This window comes from Anthonomus grandis, chromosome 8 (genome assembly GCF_022605725.1).
Source record: "Anthonomus grandis grandis chromosome 8, icAntGran1.3, whole genome shotgun sequence".
Taxonomy (NCBI): domain Eukaryota; kingdom Metazoa; phylum Arthropoda; class Insecta; order Coleoptera; family Curculionidae; genus Anthonomus; species Anthonomus grandis.
In genome coordinates, this window is record NC_065553.1 from 32,187,264 (window position 1) to 32,210,314 (window position 23,051).

The 23,051-nt window shown below is 33.3% G+C and overlaps 1 protein-coding gene across 2 annotated transcripts in view; it reads left to right on the forward strand.

Moving 5' to 3' along the window:
• LOC126739958 (U6 snRNA phosphodiesterase 1) overlaps positions 1-23,051 on the forward strand; it is a 29,084-nt gene that overhangs the window by 678 nt on the left and 5,355 nt on the right. Inside the window, exons 2-4 of one of the 2 annotated variants that reach the window (XM_050445798.1) lie at positions 3,978-4,167; positions 5,686-5,949; positions 6,027-6,160. In XM_050445798.1, coding sequence (XP_050301755.1) covers positions 5,807-5,949; positions 6,027-6,160 — 277 coding nt within the window. In that variant the 5' untranslated portion in view covers positions 3,978-4,167; positions 5,686-5,806. The remainder of the gene's footprint in view (positions 1-3,977; positions 4,168-5,685; positions 5,950-6,026; positions 6,161-23,051) is intronic. The other variant, XM_050445797.1, reaches the window with a different exon arrangement.

The following is a 23,051-nucleotide window of genomic DNA, read 5'->3' on the forward strand; positions in this document are numbered from 1 at the left end:
GGGGAAATCTTTATCTCCAAGAAAAATGCATGTAGGTCACTTAGGTAAATGTATTATGCATTTCGGCTGTGTAAACAGCCATCCTCAGGTACTAAAATAAAATAGAGGTAACTCAAGACAATTTTAAAAAAGAGCTTATTTGCTATAACAATATAGATTTAGAACTTACCAGAACATTACAAAAAACATATATACGTTCACCAAATAAAACAAAAATTACCTGTTATCAGGAAAAAAAAACAACAATAAATAAAAGAATTAAAATTAAAAACATAGTACAATAAGGACATCTATGATTTAAAATTTAAATCTTATACTTAGGACGATACAGATTTCTACATTTTAAAAGAAGGTACTATAAGGAACTATTGTATAATGCATTGCGTTAAAGAAAAGATTTTAAATTTTGACTAATACAAATGTTATAAGATGAAAAAGTCAAAGTCCAAAAGTCAATAAAATATTAAATATGAAATTGGTTTGAAGACCCCAGATAGAACTTTTAAAGGTTTTGTTAATATTTGGGCTTTTGTTTACATTAAACTCATTAGTACCTCTCATTACAATAACATAATCTTAAGAGTATATCTTTTTAAGAGAGATTCGGTATTTTTAAAAATATTGCCATAGGTAGCGCCAAAGTTTACTGAATAAAATACTTTTGTTGCTACGTTGTCCAAAAATTTTAAACGTTCCTATGCATAGTTTTCCCATACTGAATAGATTTATTCCCGCTGAAACTCCTTTATAAAGAAGTGTATAAATAAACGCCACCTTCCGGAATTTCTAAAAAGCTGGTATACCAAGATTGTTTCTCTACACAAAGATTCATTTAGACACCAGTTTTTTAAACCCAGCTATAAATACAACTTAACGACCATATTTGATGTTTTCACTTTTTAATGAACACATTTTTTTTGTAACTTTAGTTAGAGACGTGATATCAAAATGCGGTTTTTACTAAATTATTAAGCTTTGTTCTTCGCTCTTAATACCGTAAAAAAACACACATGGTTGCATTTGAGTTTCTTAAAATAATCAGTCGAATAGCGTAAGTTAGAAGTAGACGCCCCCTAGCGAGTTTTAGGAAAATTTTCCAATAATATTTTTTTGGTAGAAAAATAAAGCAATAAAAGACCCTTTAAATAAAAGTAGTTTAAAAAAAATCGGTGCAGCCAAAGCCTACTTCTTACCATTTTTCTCATTTAAGATAGAAACTCTTCCTACCACTTTATTTGACATTTGACAGAAATGGTTGTCAAAACATTTTTGTCAGGAATACTTTGTAGATTATTTTTTTGGGCCACTTTTATACTAATTTTTGTTTTCAACGCTCTACGATTATTGGGGCCTGAGATACAGCCGAGGAACATTCTTAATGGGACACCCTGTACAATAATTTATTATAACAGACATTATATAAATTAAAATTAATCTAAAAATGTTTAAAAATATTTTGTTAGCACTGAACTACCCTAATTTTAAACAGATTAGAAAAGGTTGTCAAAATTTTTGTGCTATTTTGTCATCATACATCTAAAGACATTCTTATTATGTTTATTTATTTATTCAATCAATATACGGGAAACCCCATTTTACAAAAGATTTGGTTACAATATTAAATAAAGTAAAAGATGTATAATTAACATAATAAAAGTACTTTCACGAACATAATTAGACAGTCTTCAAAACATATACACAAGAAATAAACACAATAAGAAAACAATAAATTAAAATATTTGACCCAGTTGACCAAGAGGCAAGACTACGACAGATTGGACAATATAAAGAATAGTTGGAGTGACAGATTGGTAAAGCAAACAGTTCATGTCTCCTTAGGGGGCGTGCAGGGACCTTTAAATTAAAGCTGTTGAAGAGAGCAGGGCAATCAATAAGTCCATGAATAACCTTATACATAAAGCTGAGGTCACTTTGAATCCTTCTAGAATCCAACGATTGAAGTCCCAATATTGCCTCCATGTCAAGTAGGTTATCCTGCATATTCAACTTGTAGGAACAGTACCGGGTAAACCTCTTTTAGACTCTTTCAAGTTGCATTTTGTGACAATTATAAAAAGGAGACCAAATGATCGAGGCATACTCTAAATGACTTCTAACTAATGAACAATAAAGTATCTTCAAAGTAGATATAGACATGTCACGACAAGTTCGAAAAAAAAAACCTAACATCTGAGAGGCCTTCCCCTCCACAAGATCACAGTGTTCCCCAAATTTGAGCTGAGTTTCAAAGACTACTCCTAAATCCTTTATTGAGTCAACAGAACTAAGTACTATGTCATCAATAGTGTATATATTATTCATTTTATTTTTAAGTCTAGAGAATCCAATTGAGTAGCACTTATTTATATTTAAAGAGAGATCATTCATTCATTTTTACATCTATCAAAGATTCATTTATATATCGCGGTTTAATGATTTATAATCACATTAGCGTGGAATTAAGAAGTGTTCAGTCTTTGCGCCAGTTTCGTTGTAAACTGAAGTCATAGTTGCTTCTAAAAGCCTTTTATTCGATTGAAGACTTTTTTAAGGCTGAGGATGTTGTGTAGTAGATGCTAAGTTTTTAATCTGTTAATTTCAATTTTGAACATACCTTTATGTGTCCCTTTATCTCTGCTACCTTTGTCTACATGCATGTATTTTATTTTATAAAGATTTTGTTTGTAACATTTTCTCTTGCATTTTGTTTTAGGCATTTTATATGTTGTATAAATTTTTTATATTTGTTTTGTAAAATCTGATTTGATTGTATTTATTTTCTGAAGCTTTGTCAATAAAATTCGTGTACATGTACCAAATTTTCGACAATAAAGTACTTGAAAAAAAAAAAAATTCATATTAGCCCACTTTACAAAAGAAGTAAGATTGTGTTGTAAGATATCAGAGATATAAGATATCATTGTAAGAGTCCCGCTGTGACTTAATAACACAGAAAAGTTTCAAATCATCTGCTAAGTAATCACAGTCAGTTAAACACGTTACAAGGTCAGTCAGAAATAAATGGGGAAAACCAATGGGGAACAGTGTCCCCCTTGAGGCACTCCAGAAGTCACCAAGATACTTCCAGATTCAGAATCTCCAATCCTAACACGCTGCTCACGACCCAGCAGCATGCTTCTAAACCACCTTAGGGATCTTTCACTAAAGCCAAGGGAACTAAGTTTTGCTAGTAATAACTCATGATTGACCCTGTCGAAGGCCTTCAGTATGAATTGAATCCACTTGATAACCATTCTCGAAGGCCTCCAGCAAGGCAACCTCATATAAAACAAGATTAGTAGAGGTAGATCTACCACTAATGAAGCCATGCTGCCTCTCATCAAACACCCCCTTGCACGCCCACCTAAGCTGATCACATACAATATCATCCAAAATCTTGGGAACAGCAGACTGCCTTGAGATGCTTCTATAGTTCTCAATGCAATCCCTCTCACCAGACTTATACACTGGGATTATATAGCTTAATTTCCATATATTTGGAAGCTCATCCTCTGATATAGATCTATTAAACAACAAAAACAAAGAAAGTGATATACTATATTTAAGTCTGCTTAACATGTACTCAGGTATCTTATCAGGTCCACAGGAAAGTTTATTAGGTAATTTGGAGAGTTTATCAAATACCTCAGACAAGCCAATATCACAAATAGAAAAATTAAGCCTATTCTCTAAACTAAAATTGGGAGTTCTTACATTATTGTTGCAATAAACATTAGAAAAAAAATTAGCGAATAAATCAGCTATATCTTTACTATAATCTGCACTTTTGTTATTATAAAACATACAGGTAGGTAGATTGTGTGTAGTGTTGATTAAATAGTTGTTATAATCTCGTCTGGCCAAAATCTTACATTCAGACCGCATTGCAGCAAATAATTGAAAATCCCTCTGGTAGCCGCTTATTCTATATTGTTGGTGTGCTTGCTTTTTCAATATTATTTTTGTCCTCAATTCAGAGGTGAAGTAAGAAGGAAAATTGGAGATTCTGTACACTTTAGTTGGAACAAACATAGCTAGACCCAGATTAATGATTTCATAAAAAGTGTCACTACAGAGTTGAATACTCTTATCCTGAAAAAGACTACCCCACTGTATACTGGAAAGAAAGCTGTTAAATCCAACATAATTGGCATTTTTGAAATCAAGGTAAGTATGCTCTACTTTCAATTGAGGGGGATGCATAACAGCTATCTCACCAACATAAGGAATATGGTGCATACTCTCAGGCAACAGATAATCAATAGCTCGCATAAAATTGGTTTCTTTAAAATGACTGAAAACTAAATCTAAGTAAACATTACGTCCATTAGGAACAGAAATTAATTGCTTAAGATCTAAAAATGTAAAAGACTCTACTAAACAGGTTGCATGGCTTACAGGCTGACCAATTGCAGTTAATCGATCTTCATGGCTGCCCCATGTGACATGTGGCAGGTTGTAGTCTCCACACAGAACTAATTTGGATGATGGATTATTGTAACAAATTTGCTCTACAGCATCACAGTGGTGTTGATAAACATCAAGGCCAGAATTAGGAGGGATATAAACTCCTGCAAAAATAAGTTGGGTACCTACATAATTGCAACAAACAAACAAATGTTCAACAGATTCAAAATCAGTTCTCACTAGCCTGGGACAAAGTGAGCTCCTGACAAACATCACGACTCCTCCACTATACTGCTTTACACTTGTCAGCACACAACTATCTTTTCTATATGTTGAATAGCCTTTGATGTTGATTTCGGAGCCATTTATATTGATCGAAAGCCAGCTTTCAGTTAAAATAATAACATCATATACAGTCAGGGCCACAGCTTGTTTAAAATCTGAGATCTTCGTTTTCATAACACCAACATTCTGATAATATATTTTCAGGAGGTTTAAACTCCGTTTTTTGACTGACCATCACATGAAGAGGAGCTAATCTTGGTGATAAACGGATTACCATTTTTATATTTAATGCCGATATTATTCTCACCATTGGCCTTTCTCTCATTTAGTTCTGAGTATAATTGCTTTAAATGGGCTAGTTGAGTTGGGGTCAGATCAGGTTTAATGCGTACAGCTGTGGTATAAAGCCTCAGTTTGCGTTTTAGGCAAGCAAGAGCAGATCCAGGTTCAGCAAATATAACTTTGATTGGCCTAGACCTCTCACCCTTTTTTCCAACTCGAGAGACTTTGAAGTCAGTTATTTCAGGCAAGTTAAGAGTGTTTAGGACCTCAAGTATCTGCGCTCTGTCATAATCTATTCTATCTGAGGATATATGTTAATAATATCCTCATTTTATTAACACATAGATTCATTAGAGGATTAATCATCCTTATTTAATATGTACTTGTATCTTTTTCCTAAAGAAAAATTAAATAGATTTTAAAATTATTTAAAATAATTAAAAATTCTATAGCAGAGTATTATCGAAAGAAACAATACATCTACAAAACAAAATAAAATCTTTGAAAATGAAAACAACTTTTTAGTATAAACATATAACACTTACATAGTATATATTTGTTGGTCCCTTATGTTAACAACATATTTTGGAACTATAATATTAATAAAACTTATGTACTCTCTTCCAAATTCAAATCTTCTTATTAACAAATTTGCCTTTATAAATTAACATATATTGATATAATGTAGTATAATTTAAATTCTGTCTTAAGCTACGTCTAATAAGGAAGAAGCCAGAGGTTCCCACATGGTCCAGAACCAGACGGTTGGGGGTCTCGGACGAAGCGAGCTGACGGCTGCATAGCAACAAAGCCAAGCCTACTTTCTAAATTCATGGCAAGCAAAAACTCTTTGTCCCTTTTACACGAATACGGGGGTGACTCTTCAGAAGATGAAGTCTCGGGCCCCAGAGTATCGACCAAAAGAACGTTCCGTGAAGACGAGGAAAATCCCCACAGTGGCCCACAATTTAAAAGGTTGTTACAAGCAATATATTTAAATTATTTATAGATCCAAAGTCATATAAGTAAATCATTGAATTATATTGCTGTAGATTGCCTGTACCCTCGATATGCAGCAATGCAAGTAAAGAACCAGAGTGTATTGATGACCCATCTCTACATGATGGGCGAGTAAGGTCTTTTCCGCATGAGAGAGGAAACTGGGCCACATTTGTTTATATTCCTTGTAAGTATCCTTTGGTAGCCATAATTTTATTACTAGGAATCATAATTTTATATTAACAATATCATTTTTCACCTATATAAATAGTATTTGTATCTAAAGTGAAAACTTGTATTTTTTTGCTGCAGGGTTATGGAACTTATTAATTGCCAATAAACATGAATCAATTCTAATCTGAACCCTGAACATTATATTGTGCTTCAGATAAATACTAAGAAGGAAAAATTCCTTTCAAAAAGGTGTATGGTATAGAAACCATAATTAGTCCTAAATATATATGTCATAAATAGTCCGGCAAGACTAACCGATTTACAGAGCATATTTCTAGGGAGTTGAGTTTATTAGACATTCTTGATTTTAACCTTGCAAACAACAAAAACAACTCTCTAGATCTGATAGGTTACAGAATTCCTATCAGGCCTGCTTCGTTGGTTCTCTGTACGGTCAGTTGTCGTCACATTAAATTAATTTAAATAGGGTGTTAATTAGTCAAGTTATATTAAATGAGAAAATACAATGAACCCATGCAATTTATATAAAATACATATGTAAATAAAAAGTATTAAGATTTAAACGAAAATAGAGAAAAGACAGTAATTTTATTAAGTGATAGAGAATTTAAAAAGAAATAGACTTTCATTATAAAATTTTTCTCAGAAATGTTTAATAACAAAGATACAGGGTGTTAAAGTTAAGAATAATTATTTGTTTATTCATCATAAGTTTTAAACTACCAGCTCAATTTTAATTAAATTTCGCATGCAGGTTATTGTAGTGAATTTCCAATTACTGATAAAGCAAATTTATTAAAAAATTGCCAGTGGCGTAACATATGGAGGGACTTGGTCCTTTTTGCCTCAAATCTACGAAGCGATAAAATATTTTTTATCGCTTTTAGTACAAAAACTAGGAGGAAAATTACCGTATTTACATTTTCATAATATTGCTCCCCTTGTTTACAATTTTCATTTTCGTCGAATATCGCTGGATACGCCGATCGCTGGTCGTTGATTCTGGTGACCACATTGAATGGACCTTCCCAATTCTTCTGGAGCTTTGGTGACTTGCCCTTCGTCCTCCGTGGATTGTATAGCCAGACTTTATCCCCAGAATTAAAACCGGTAGAATTTGCCTTTATGTCATAACGTGATTTCATTTTGTTACTTCCTAGGTGAAGTTTATCCCGTGCTTGTTCGTGAACAATTTGCCAACGCGGTCAACGTACTCCTCGAGGGTTTTAGACTTGTGGGGCGTCCCAGTAATAAAGTCCAAAGGTAAACGAAGTGCATCACCGAAGACAACTTTTGCCGGCCTTTTTCCAGTTGACTTGTGGATAGAAGAACGATATGCCAGCAACTGGCATATCGTTCGATTCCCAGCAACTGGCATACTTGTTGGAATATTCGTGACTCAAAAAAAATCCTTCTTTGATCTGAATGTATCTTTCTGGGGACACCAAATCGACAAATTCAGTTCTCGAACAGCACGTCTGCTACTGTCGTTGCTTCTTGGTTTGGAATTGGATAAACCTCGGGCCACTTACTAAAGTAATCCATAGCAACAAGAGCATTTCAGTTTCTGGAGCCACTAGTAGGAAAGGGTCCTGCTACTTACTAACTCCAAAATGTCCCTCCGCCGACACCGCCATGAACAGCTTCAAGAACTTCTGGAATCCGTTTTCGAGGAAGGACTGTCAGATATGTCTTTTCTTTTCCATCTACACTCTTCCAGACTCTTTTTTAACAATCCTTCTTTTGTATCCAACGAATGCCAATAAGCTTTTAGTTCTGGAGATTTGTCAGAAATATCTTTCCATTCTGGTTTGGAAATTTCTCAAGATTTCAATTCGTAAATAAGACCAAATACTGGGTCAAAAGTCTCAAAGTCTCAAGTCTCTTCAAAACTGTAAAGGCCAATACGATTACATGTAAATATCTCTGGATGCTGTTTTCATTCCAACAATGTTGACATGTTTCAATACAAGGTCCTCTCGATAAAGAATCGGCATTTTGGTGATATTCGCCTTTCCTATGTTCTATTGTAAAATCATACTCTTGTAATCGTTGAAACCACCTTGCTATTTGTCCTTCGGTGTTTTTGAACTAAAACAGCCATTTCAGAAAAGCATGGTCACTTCTAAGGATGTATTGTTGATCATACAAATATTTATGGAAATGTTCAATAGATTTTACAGCTGCCAATAGCTGTGGTCTGGTGACACAATAGTTTCTTTCTGGTTTTACTGAAATAAGCTATCACTTGCTCGCCATCTTCATATTTTTCTTGATAGAACGGCCCCAATTACAACATTGCTTGCATCGGTATCCAAAATAAAATTTTGTCCAGGAATCGGATATGTTAAAACTGGAGATGTGCACAGTGCTCTTTTGAGCCGTTGAAATGCTTCTTCACAGTCTACTAACCAACTAAATACCAGTTTGTCCTCCGTGAGCTGATGTAGAGGCTTTGCAAGATTCGCGAAATTTCTTACAAATCTTCTGTAATAGGTACAAAGGTCCAGAAAGCTTCTTAACTGGTGTTTGTCAGTGAGTCGTGGCCAATTTTCGATTGCTTCTACTTTATCTGGATCAGTCTTGACACCTTTTTCTGATATTACATGGCCAAGGTATCGAACTTCTTTTTGAAATAAGCAATATTTTTTGGGACTTCCGGTTTGCTTCTCGGAGCTTAACAAATACCTTTTGAATACTTTTCAAATGATCTTGAAATGTTTTTTCCAGTATGATAACGTCATCCAGATAAACTAAACATGATTCCCAAGTCATTCCACGTAACACTGTTTCCATAAGTCTCTCAAAGTTAGCTGGAGCATTACACAGTCCAAAGGGCATGACTGTAAACTGCCAAAGTCCTGTTTCAGTCGAGAATGCGGTCTTTTCCTTATCTTCTGGGTGCATCTTTACCTGCCAGTATGCACTCTTTAGATCGAGTGTTGAGAACCATTGTGAACCTGATAGCGTGTCCAGGGTGTCGTCAATTCTTGGCAGGGGATAACTGTATTTCTTGGTAATGTCATTCAGTCGCCGATAGTCTACACAAAATCTGGTGGATCCATCCTTTTTCATCACTACCACAACTGGAGATGTCCAACTAGAAGGTTCTATCACTCCTTGTGTCCTCATTTCTTGACGCATTGAGGAAACTTCTCCTTTTTTAGCTATCGGAATCCTTCGAGGTGCTTGTTTAATCGGAGCATTGTCTCCAGTGTTAATTCGATGCTGCACCAAATCAATACTTCCCAGGTCATTATCGTACAAGGAAAACACATCTTGATTTTCTTCAGAAAGACGTCGCAATTTACTGCACTGGTCCATGGTTAAATTGGCAGAAAATTCTTCAAATAGATTTTGTAAACATACAGGAAAAGGTCTGTTTGCATACCAACTTCTATCAGCATTTTTCATGACTGCCACTACTTCAGAGCATACGCCAATGTTCTCTCCTTGTTTCAGGTGTTGATCATATTCTTTTAAATTTAGCATTCGAACCAAAACAGTCGATTTGTTCTGCGTAGATAACGTCTTGGCTGGAAAAATTCCTTGACCATATACTTTGCAGCTTTCCATGGGATGAATTAAAAAGTTTCTCCCTCTTTTTCTCCAGTTATAGCATTAACCTCCACCTCTGAATTTGCTGGTATGATAATATCCTTGGATAACTTAACGACTCTAGTATTTACTTTATCTTCATAAAGGTGGTGCATAAAAATATCTTCATTTCTCTTCGTCAATATCCGGTTATATTCATCCATTTTAAACTGCTCAGTAATCATAACATCTAATCCTAATATGACATTATCATAATTATCCATGATTCATGATTTCTGCCACTAGTACTGGCTGTTGGAATGTTCTTAAGCCAATGGTGACTATAGCTTCATGCAAGAATCAGGATCCTTTTTCCATCCGCAGACTCCAGAATTAAATTTGAGATCTTCAATGTCTTAACCTGTGTCTGGATGGCTCGGCAATTTGAAGAGTGATTTGAATATAGTAGAATCTGCACCTCGCATGGCGGATTCTCAAGGAGAAGCTAAAAGGGCTGTTTTCTTTGCACAGGTAGGTTTCATTTGATACCTCTGAACATTTGGCATTGAATAGTACATATGAATAGTTGAATAGAAGTCCATATTTTGTAGGAGAATGCGTATATAAAGATTACAAATAGGGGAAGTCTTTATCTCCAAGAAAAATACATGTAGGATACTTAGGTATACGTTACTTAGGATACGTTCACCAAATAAACCAAAAAGTTTTTTGGTTTATTTGGTGGTATATGTTTTTTGTAATGTTCTGTATCTGATGATGGCTGTTTACACAGCCGAAATGCATAATACATTTACCTAAGTATCCTACATGCATTTTTCTTGGAGATAAAGACTTCCCCTATTTGTAATCTTTGTACATATGAATGTTCATTAAGAATAAGGTATTGGCTTTAAGGGATAATTAGTCGAAACATGGAATTTAATGGTACGGGTAGGATGACGGGTATGGTAATGACCGATGGGCCAGCCCGCGGAGCCGAGATCACGAGGTGAAATTTGAATTTACCGCGTTAAGGGCTCCATACACGTTTTTTTCGGGCAGTTCTAAAATTTTTAACCGATGGTTGAAAACGTTGGAAGGAAAATCAAGCCTCGCCTGAAATAAAACGACGTGGAAACCCGACGGTTTTGTCCATTCACTTCGTTTTTGTGACTTTTTCAACCGTGACTTTTTTAACCGTCGGCTAAAACTACCAGAAAAGAACATAGAAGAGCCCCATACTCTTTAGAAAACAATTTTTATACTCTAATTTATAAAACAATATTTTTGGCTTTGCTGACTTTGCTCGAAAAAAAACGAGCCTTGTTTTGCTATAAAGAAAACGAGACATAGAGCAAAAAAAATATCGGCCGAAAGTTTTTATTATGGATAAGCGTCAAAAATAAAAAGCAAACAAAATTTATTTATGTTATGCTTTGTAAGATTCGCACGTCAAATGGGCTCGCCCAATTTGTGTGAGTTCGCATGGTGTCAGTTGGTGTACTTCAGCACACACGCGATCCGTTCTGTCTTTGTCTTTCTCATTAGAAATATCAATTGCGTTTGTCTTTCTGTTATCGGTTGTGTTGGGCTGGCCCATGCTTGTTTTTTAGTACGGAGCGCGGTACGTAAGTTGATATGGGAAAATAGTCAGCGACTTGCACTGGATTTTTCGGCAAATTTTTAAATTACTGATAGGTATAATACTAATAAGTAATAAAACAAGATTTGGATCATATTTTTTTGTTGTATAATTAATGGTATTATTAATCTATTTTTGTAATTAATTAATTAATTAATGTATCTACTATTGGACGTAAAGAATATTGTTTGCTTTGAGTTTTTCAGGGTGGGCAGTGCCCACCCTAACGAGCTGCCACTGTTGTTTAACCACTAATTCTAAGTTTTTAATTCTATTCAAGATTATCATGCAAAATCTTGCAATCACAACTGGTAATCACCAGTTATAGATTTTACTACAGAACCTAATCCATTAATAAGTCCTCGTTTGCTACGCTTATTAAAGAGGGAATTAATTTGCTCTATTTGTAAATTTACTTTTGTTTTTAGAGAGTTTACAAGATTAAAGGAGTTTAAGAAGGAGTTATTGTCAAAAATTATGCTAATTGCATTTTTTTTATTTGTGAAACGTTAATTCTAAATATTTTGTTTCTCGAATAATGTCATTAAACATTAGTACAAAAGACCAATAGTCGGCTGTATTTGGGGCATTACCAAGTTTAAGTGGTAGTAGTCCAGGACTCTGGTTGAGGTTATGAAATATTGAAGGGTTTAGTTCTGCTCGGCGAGTTTGAGGATTCTGGCACAACAGGGGGTGTTCTTAACTCTTTTACATGAATAGTTGTTATTTTTTTTGTCTGTTTATTTTTTACTTTCACTTTATTATGTAGAAGCAGTTGCAAAATTTCGTTTGAAAGAAGAATATTTAAAGGTACGAGAAAACATTTGTTATTTTTATAGTAGTATAGTTTATAAGACGCTAGTTATTATTAGATGTCTTGAGGCTGGTATGATTTGTAGTAATGCCTTATAGTTGTATTAGCATTTTCACTGCTATTCAATAGAAAATGTTCTTCTGAACCACTTTGCGATAATTGGTAACTACGGTATTGTGGTGTATGGGTAAATACACCACATGTGTAAAGTTGGCAATTGTATAGTGTTGATTGATTGTGACTGGTGCTGACTCTTCCGTGGATTAGGATTAGTTGACTGAAACAAATTATGTAGATCTGGAAGCTGACGCTCAGTAAAATTATTTACATTTAAAGACTTGCATTGAACAAAGGCATTTTCTGTGAGCTTTCCCATTCTTGCGTAGTACATAACATCTGATATTAGCTTTTCCGCTATTATTTTCTGTTGCTCATCAACACCTTTTAACTGATAACCTATTCTTTTTCCGGCAATTAAATATTCATCTTCCTCGGTGCTTAAAGTATTATGAGTTAATTCCATCAGTTCTAACTTTTTTATCTCGCTGGTGCATTTTCTTGGAGCAGCCCGTTTTTTAGATCTATTACTGACTTCTGATGAAGACCTACTAGCCGACGGAGTTGCTTTATTTAATTCGACTATGTGTTCCTGATTCACTTTTGGGAGATAAAACAGAGATTTGTAATTCATCTGTCTGCTCATCAATTTCAGTTTCGATGTTATCGTCCTAGAAGGGAAAAATAGGAAATCATTAATATTAGTATGAATGTTTAAATATAAATGTAAATAAAACTATAATAAAAAGGAGCAGTATAACAAATTAAGAACATACTACAATGTGTTTCAAAAATAGCCGAAAAAAATCGTATTTTGTATGTGTTTTTACCAATTCCATAAATTATGCAATAAGGTTTGAAAGTAATCTCATATAGAACCTTTGTCAAAATATGTCAAGAATCTTCAAAAATTGCAAAAACATACAGGGACAACCTGTAGACTTCTTACTTATGGCAACAATTATTAATTTTAATTTATTAATTTTTATAAATAAACTGAAATTCTTGTGTCCAGTAGGTTCATTCACACAAGCTATTCTCTCTGATCTTCAAAAGGTAAAACCCTGGTGTGACTCAAACCTTCTTCTTCTGAATTTGGCCAAAACTAATATCCTGTATTTTAGGTGTAATCTGGGACATCCTATCGTCCAAAATATTTCCATTAAGTGTGGCTCTGAGATAAAATTTCTGGGTGTTTTCTTAGTTTTAAGTCCTTTGGAAAAATTGATTTGTTTATGAGAGCATAATGATATATAATCATTTGTCAACGGTCTTAAGAGCTTGTGCTTCTTTTAAACAATTAAAAGAAAAGGGTTAAGTGTTTGCTTGTCTGTGGTGCCTATTTTAATATTGATAAAAACTATTTGATAATTTTTGATTTGTATACATAAGAATAAATATGATTTTTTTCAAATTTCATGTTTCTTTTAATTTTATTTTAATTATATGTCTTTTTATGTTTGTTTTTTTTTATTTATACACTATACTTTTATTTTATTAATATTTTAAAGTTTCGACAGTTTCGATAAATGAAACCCAACAATTTGGCAGAGTCAGAAACTATTTTTGCTACATGCTTGGCGAAATTTAATTATTTCGCATCATGAGTTGTAGCGGGGGGTACTTGCCGTATGTCCACCCTCTAACCTTTGACGTCGCAGGGTATCCGTCAACCCCCCTCACTATTTCTTTACAGTTATAGGAGAAAAAGTCGACAAAATGCCTCGGGCGCCACTCTAAGTAATTAAAGGAGCTTAGAGTCCCCTCTAGCCTCTCGGGTAAGCCTTTAGACAGTGGAGAAACCAGGTAAAGATTGAAAGTAGACTGTCCGGTTATAATGAGATCTTATTGCTCTTAATCTTTATTATTACAAATACTAATAAGTAACAGATTTAGTTGCTTAAAACTAAATGAACAAAAGTGTCCTTAAAATCTAACAATCCCCATTACCAATTTCTATGATTAAGCACAGGCAGTTATTTGGGAAAATGTACCGGAAAATTCAGCACTCTATTAATGACGCAAAATAGTATGATTTAAGGGACGGGGTTATGATGTTTTGTACAAGCGGTTACGGATGACATTCGTTAAGCAAAGCCGGAAACTCAATACCAATCAAGCGAAGCAATCTCAATCAATCAGTCAACATTTATCTCTGCTCTGTTGCTATACGAATAGTAATTATGACATCACGGACTCGGTTATTACTCGTCTCTCACCATCTTGAGAAGTCAAGTAATAATTAATAAACGCGGCTACTGCCTGCCCTACAAAACACGAAGAAAGATAGTGTCCAAGCAGTAGTTTTCATCAATCAAACAATTAAACGGAACGGTTCGGCCGCGGACAGAGCAGAAAATAAAAAGTCAACAATAAAAATTTTCAATTAAATACAAAATAAATCCGCAGTGAGTGTTTCTCTGGTTGCAAACAAGAATGTAACTTTTCGCGAACGGAATTAATGAAACGTTGGCTCAATCACCCGTTTACTACCTGCCCTACAAAACACGAAGAAAGATAGTGTCCAAACCACAGTTTTAAAAGTTCATATAGCGGAACGGAATCAATATGAATATTCTAATAATTAATCACAGATAAAAACTCACAGTGGAAACATAAAACACCACCGTCTTCCGAGCTTGTAAAAATGGTAACTAAAATAATTTTTTTGATAGAATTTGGATGCCGACGACTCACGAACATCCTCGGAACCAATCGTTGAATAAAAATGCAATTGGGAAAACTTAATGAAAATAGAGTTTTTCCTCGTGAAAACGGTACGGATTTATAGGCTATGACCCTATATGGTAAACAAACTTAGTTTCAGCTCTCAAAACCGGGTATTTCTAGGTGAAAACAGCGGGACGAAAGTTGGTCACATGTGTACAAGAAAACCGGCTTTTCAGGAAAACCGCGGGAAACTGAATCATGATTTATATTATAGCCATATTTTAGCGATTAAGTGCCTTACTCGGTTGTCTTACGATGTCTTTAGCGTTACGTCATATCTAACAGCTGTCAGAGTCTAAACTGTTGCTACGTTTTCGTTGGTATTGAATTTGTTTGAAGACAGAATTAAACCATGAAAACACTCATTTGTCTCAGTTTTCAAAACATTTTGAGGTTAAATCCAACCTTATATCCATAAATTTTTTAAGGTCGGATCTAGATCCTAACGAGATTCAAATTAGTTTGCCTCATTCCGTTCCGACTATTTTTCAAAATGCATAAACAATTGCAATAAATACCTGGGAAAATTAGTCACTGATTTTTAAACCGAAATTACACAAAATATATCTTTTACCTACTTTCTTTAATTAACTTTTAGTACTACTTTTACTAAGGGAAAAACATTAATCGCAGTAATTAATAATTACCCCAAATTTCTCATTTTCAATAAGCTTTTCAACGCAAATAAACTTTATAACACAGAGAAACTAAATAAACTAAAGAATGTAATGTTTTTCAACTCAAAAAAATATTGAAAACATCAATTTATTGTTTACTTTTGTTTGTATATCTTTCCTTCTGACATATCGAGTTTATTAGCGGTCTCGGGAGACCGCTAACAAACGCTTAAAGCGCCTTATACGGTGACGTCATGACTTGATCGCTCGAATGAGATGTCTTAAAGACGCTTATAGCCGCTCACTTGCTAAAATATGCCTTATATTTTGCCACACCGGGCATGCCCCTTCATTTAACAGGGCTTCCCAAGGTAGGTAAACCTTGAAACTTGCGAAATAGAACATGTAAACAATGCAACAGCATAAAAGGAAAATTTCATGTAAATAACCGGAAAACTGGAAGCATAGTGATGAAAACCCTCTCAGTTTTAGGCATTTGTGGTTCTTTATTATCCTAAGAATAACCAGGGCTGAAAACAATAAGGCCAGAGACTACAACATAGTCAACGGAGAACTAGGCATAACCTATAAGAAATCAAACCTTTCCAGGATACTATCAAGCTAGAAACCTCTTTAAGTTGGTTTCTTTATATATGTTTACAATTATAAACCCCTCATGATTCACAGGTAAAGCTTAAAATGTATCTTTTTGTTATGTAAATTATAAATTTAGAGGTTAAAATGTTAACGGAGCAAAATTATCTAAGTTGTCTTATAAAAGACTGCATGGGCTTACCCTTATTACTATAAAATAAAGACAAAATCTTGTAACTTCGTTACAGAGTAATTTCCAGATCGATTGCCTCATCCACTGCGTCAGCCAAACAACATTATTTGCTCTATAGTTAAAATTGATCGCAAACAGTTTTCTAGAAAATGAGAGAATAGGACATTTATTTACATTTAGATATGGTCTATTGACATTGCACCAATTCTCAACTTAAGATTAAGATTTACCTGAAGAAATTTGCAATCGTCTTCAGTATCTATTTTTGTGAACAATTTTATATCATGCGCAAACAGTAAAGGGTGTCGCCCACTAAAGCGGAGCGCGCCGGAGCGTATGGCAGCGCGCCGGAAAGTACTTTTTATAATACATTGTTCTAAATGGGTCCGCTCACTTGTCGGAAGAGCACCGATCGGCAGCGCAACGAAGCGACCGGAATTCTATGTTGGGTATATTTTTCTTTTAGTTTTCTTTGGGTATATTTTTCAAATAGGCATTTTTTTGTGTTTCAAGATTAGTTTAGTATTGTCTTTTGAAACACGAGCGCAAAATGTCGGACGAAGAAGAAAAGCTCGTAGGTTTAGTTTCAAAATATGAATTGTTGTTTGATATGTCAAACAAAAACTATTCTAACACTGAAATAAAAGACAATATTTGGAATAGAAACGTATCATCAATTTTTTTTCTCTAAGAGACCAAACGAAAACAAAACAAAGGTAAAAACACAAAGTCACGGTCTCATCAAATCCATATAATTTTTTAAACGTTGTGGCTAGAAAACCGTTAACGGCTGAGCATTTTTGACCGTTATTCTATTATGTTACATCATAGATAATACCTTAATGGCAATATATATCCCGGCTGAATAGGTGTCGACCGGGAAAAAAGTGAGGTTATACAAACATTACGTATACACCGGTTAAAAATAGGTGATATGTGACTGGGATTGTAATAAGGTAATCTAGGAGGTATTATCACGGATGTAAATAGCTCCGCACTGCAGCGGAGCTATTTACATCTGTGGTATTATTAAGGTGTTAAAACATAATAATTACGTACAATAAAATGCTTTTATTAGACTTAATTGAGTCAAAATACATTAAGGTTACAAAAGCATGCCGGACAACACCAATCGTTCCTGATTTTTTTTTGCCAATACATTTTATGTGGTATCTTCCGAGGCAACTGGAACATATTTTAAAATTTGTTGTATCTATTTCAGCACCACAACATGAACATACAAATTTAATTGTTTCTTTCTTTGAAGATATTATTTGAAGAATCTCCTGGAAAGCCAGGTCGGTAAAGCAATATCTAAAACAGATACGAAGTAGATAATAGGTATACTTTATTACATTATTATTATTATTTATTGTATTTTTACTTTAATGAACGTACTTGACTAATTGTAAATTTATATTGTCATCAAAAACTTTGCAGTTAAATTCCATTAAATGAACATCATCTTTGGTAATTTTTTTAATATCGTCATTAATGGATGTAAATTCGTTATCCCCTATATTTAGCAACCTTGGCATAAATCGTTGTTTTTCATTAATGCTAAGTTTGGCAAATGGCGTAGGTTTTTTATTAATTTTTCTTCTTTTAGGTAAGCCAATGGTTGTCAGTGCCTCACTTTTTACTCTACCTCTTTTTAAAATTTTCTTTGGCATTTTAATATCCAACTCCTAAAAAATTAAAATATTTTCATTATTTTTTTTATATTGAAGGTTTTTTACTTAGATACCATGTTTTTAGTATTTTCATTATTTAAAATTTGACTAGTACTAGGCAGTACAATATTTTCCAGTATGACAATCTTATTTGAGGAAGATGCATCCAAATTTTATATTTCATTATTATTTTCAACTACTAGTTCTTCTACAATCACATTTTCTGCTGGAACCCAGACATTATTTTCTAAGTGCTCCGTTTCTAAATTCCAATTATTATTGTTACTAATGTCATCAGGGGACATACCAGCCGACACTAATTGACTCTCCTAAAAAAATATTTCATGAAATTAAAAATACCTATAGTTAGTGAAAAAGATACCTTGTCTCTATTAGGACTATCTATTGCACTAACTGGTAAAATTTTTATATCAATATCTTCTTTCCAATATTTCTTAATAGTAAGTAATAATTGTTTTCGTCTTTCGTATAACATATTTGACCGCTGTAATAAAATATGAACAAGAGCACTTATAAATAAATGTCCGTATTAATCGTTCCTTCTGTAGATTTTATTAAAAAGAAATTATGAAGTGATAAATCCTGTTGTACATCTTTTACCTTTCTTGAAAATTCTACCTGTTTGATTAATTGTTTTCCAGGTTCTTTTGTCAATAGTTTTAAATATCGAGCTTCAACACTGTCAGCTTCAAATTTAGTGACAGTCCGTTTTAATTCACTATATATGAACTTATGGGCGCGTTCGGAATTCATACTAGATGTTATTTTAAAGAATCCTATGAAAAAGTCTTCAAGGCTGCTATTTCTTGAAATAACATCTTTTATTTTACCGTTAATAGATTCCAATCTATTATTAGTATTATTAAGAAAATTATTTTTGCAGAATTCTGTATGCATTAACATCATGCCAGATGCTTAATATCATGCCAATTTTTCATATAATAGCTTAAGACCGCTTTTAGTGCAATTTCCTTAAAGCTATCCAGGGTTTTTGTAAAATCTTCTTCAGATTTGGCATAAACTAAATTTTGAAAATACTCTAAACATAGGTTTTTTTTTACTTTTAGTTATACCCATTTTTCACACTTTATTTCACGACGGAAGCTTCTCATTGTGTGAAAGAGACATAAAATTAATGAAACCAGTGAAAAGTTAAGTTGTTTAAAAGTGCTCAAAAACCAACTAATATTTTCTTTACTTTCCGAAACCATTAAGCACATGCCCACTATCTGACTTTGATACTGGTCATCTTCTACTAGCATTAAATAAAGTGGAATACCTATATTTAAGAGTTTGTATGTAACATCAATTGCTATAAATTCAGGAAAATATTCAAAAATATTTTTCATATAAGGAGTTTGGGCAAACAGTGCTTGGAAATTTGAATCATCATCTTTCAGAACAGAAACTTCACACTCTTAGATAAAAAGTAAATTTTAGTAATTTAAATGCAGGTATATTACGTACGTTCTTACCATCATTTTTTCTTTAACAAGTTTTTTATTTGCCTTTAGTACTAATAACTCTTTTGTAATATTTTTCATATCTTCAGGCATTTGTCTTTGAACTGGGTAGTGGGCATAATATTCCTGTTTTTATTATTGTTATGTGAAATATTTATCAATATTATTATAATTATTACTCTTATTATAATTATTATTATTATAATTTGTTTTATTAATATCGTTAGTAGAAAAAAATAAAAAGTTTGATTACATTTTTTACCTTTGAAATTGTATGATTGTGTTCATTGTTCATGGCATTACTTCTAAACTTTTTCCATTTTTGGAAGCCCTAAATCTGATAAAAAAGGGACACTCCTTTCTATATGTTCTACAACATAGATCATTATTATTAATGGATTCTATTCATTGCATTTACAAAAAATATTATGAAGTATGGGGATAAATACTAAAAATACATAGGTCATAGGTACTTACGACCATTCACGTATGCCCTTGCTACAAGAAACAAAACCTATACCTCTACATATTTTAGTTCATAATAAATAAGTTTATCACTTAAAAAACGCTTAACCTTACTTGACTGAATTGTCCTTGCAACAACTTTTTGAATACTCATCAATTGCCTTCTGAACTTCCTCATAGCTTTCAAACTGAGATCCTATCTCAATATTATTACTGACAACATCAGTTGACATGATCTTCTGTATTATACAGTACAGAGTTACCATTTGCCTAGAAATGTTAATAAAATAATATAGCTACTACCTATAGCATTACGCAGATTAGGTACCTACTTACCTATTTTTTCGCTAATATCTGTTATAAAAACAGTAGTAAACTGATATTTAATCTCAACCACAAGTACCGCAAAATTCACAGAAAACAAACAAATAATAAAAGAAAACAAAAACTTAACCTCATATTTTTCGCGGCTAGATTTATTCAGCCGGTAAACGTGTCATTTGTGACGTAACAGATGACGTCATATCTATCTTACCGGCTGAATATCGCCAGCCGTTAACGGTTGACTAGCCACAGCGTTTTTTAAATGCTACACGTGTTTCGCTCCTATCGGAGCATCATCAATATTTGGAAGCAGATAGGAGAACAAATGAATTGGCCAGGTAAAAGCACACAATAATTTATTACATAAACTTATTGTACATAGTATCAACTACTGGACTTCCACCTAGAAACAATTTATTTTTATTTCTACAGGGTGTTTTTTAAGATTATAAGTTATAAGATTTTTTCTTTCTTTTTTATTATAATTTTTCTACAACTGCAGATATTTCTGTGAAATGTAGTACACTCCTTTTAAATATTAAATAAATATTTTAATATAATTTTTTTTTAATTTTCTACCAGTGGCGTCCGATTGAGACTGAATAATATAATATTTGAAAAAAAAAGCATAAACTTAAATTCACTCTATATAGTCTAAGATCGGTCTTAACCCATCATTAGAAGAAATAATGTAATGTTTTTTTATGAAAAAATAAATCGAGGATGGGTTGGCAAATGATATTAGGTCAAGGCTATCCTACATATTGATTAAGATCGATCTTAGTTTCGGATCTTATACTATAACTAAATACACATTTTATTGTCAGTATGTTCTTAATCCATTATTCCTGTTTATCATTGCATTTTGCCCAGGAACTGTACCCTCGGGGGAAGAAAAATCGTCCCATTTCTCCCACTCGTCGTAAATTTTGAAGATTATCATTGTTAAGGTTATTGTCAACTGATTCCAATGAAATTAAAGAAGGTCTTAAAAAATTATGTAAACAGGTCGCTAACTTTGGCCACATGTTCGGGGCTCATTTTTAATCTCCTTTGATAAATCCTAAATACTTGTGTCAAAATTTCAAAAATATTTTCAGATAACCTTCTGGCTCGGCTCAAGCGATAATTAAAAGTTTTTTTTGATATATTGTCTTTAATTTGTGAATCAGGAAACGGTCGCAATAAATGCTTGTTTAGAGGGAATGCTTCATCGCCTACAATTACGTGAGGCACAACAATATTGGTTCCTGGAAGACTTTTATCAGGAGGTATATTAAAAGAGTTCTGCAACAGTGCTTTTCCCATATTAGAAGAAGCAAATCTTCCTCCATCACTGTTCTTTCCATAGGCACCTACATCTACACATATAAAATGATAATTGGCATCTACTAATGTCAGTAGAACGACGCTAAACGTCTTTTTGTAGTTAAAATATAGCGAACCACTATTGGCAGGTGCTTCAATAATAACATGTTTGCCGTCGATGGCATCGATGCAATTGGGGAAATTCCATAGTTCGTTTTTAAGTTTTTTTCAACCGTTTTCTATGTTTCCTTCGTTAGGTTTGGCATGTCAATATTGCGTATTTTAGTCCAAATTATGTCACAAGTTGAATATACAATTTCTCTAACAGTGCTTTCTCCTAAGCGATACGAAAATGCAATTGATCTAAATGAATCTTCTGTAGCCAAGAATCTGAAAAGAAAATTTTTATATTTCAGCTTCAAAATGTAAAGATAAATAGAAAAAACTAAGAGACAATTTTTGCAAAGCCATTAAAGCTCGTAAAACAAAGAGTGGGGATGCTGCAAAAAAAAATTAGGCCCTGGAAGCTTGAACAACAGATGGCTTTCCTTCTTCCACACATCACTGAAAGACCCCAAACATACAAATAACAGAGGAAGAAACTGGTAATTCAAGTGAAGAGGATTCTTACTCCAATATTAGTTCACCACTCCATCGACTACATCGACCTCATCAGCCTCTAAAAAAAAAATACAGAAATGCCGTCATATGCCCCCAAATAATGTAGCAGATGTGCTGCAAAACTACCTATCAACTAAAGACATAAGTAAAAAAAAGTAGAAAATAATAACTCAATAAGAAGTTTTTTCTTAGTACGTCGGAGGCAACTGAAAATTTTCCGGCTCATCTCCAAATAGAGGTAAAATCGAAAGTTTTTAAAGCTGTCAATGAAGCTGAATTAGCAGCTTTATCTGAAAGACAACATGTACAATCAAATAGAGCTGAATATCCACTCTCATCTTTATCACGAACATCTCGTCAGCATTCAAATAACTTTCAAGATTCTGTGCTATTGGCAATACCTCAAACATCACCAGACATGAACCATCAATACTATTCCTACACTCAACCATCATCATCATGTCAACAGACATAGGCCCCACAATTTTCCGAGGATCTTACCAATTTACATAATTTAGATGATTCACACTAGTTGCCTGAACACTTATAAAAATAATTAGGAAAACTTTTAATTTTATTTTTTTATTATAATTTAGAAAATGTGTTTTTTGAGTTTTTTTGCATATTAGAGGTGTACTTTTTTTGTAATATTTTTTGTATGAGAATAAACAAGTTATTTTCGAAGGTTGCCTTTAACTTGCCTTAATTATCTGTTAAATTAAATTTTACTTTCTTTCTATTAAACCACTTAAATTACCTATTTTTTAATGTAATTGACCTTAAGCATACAGCTAACCTTTCTTCTGGACCTATAGCTTGACGAA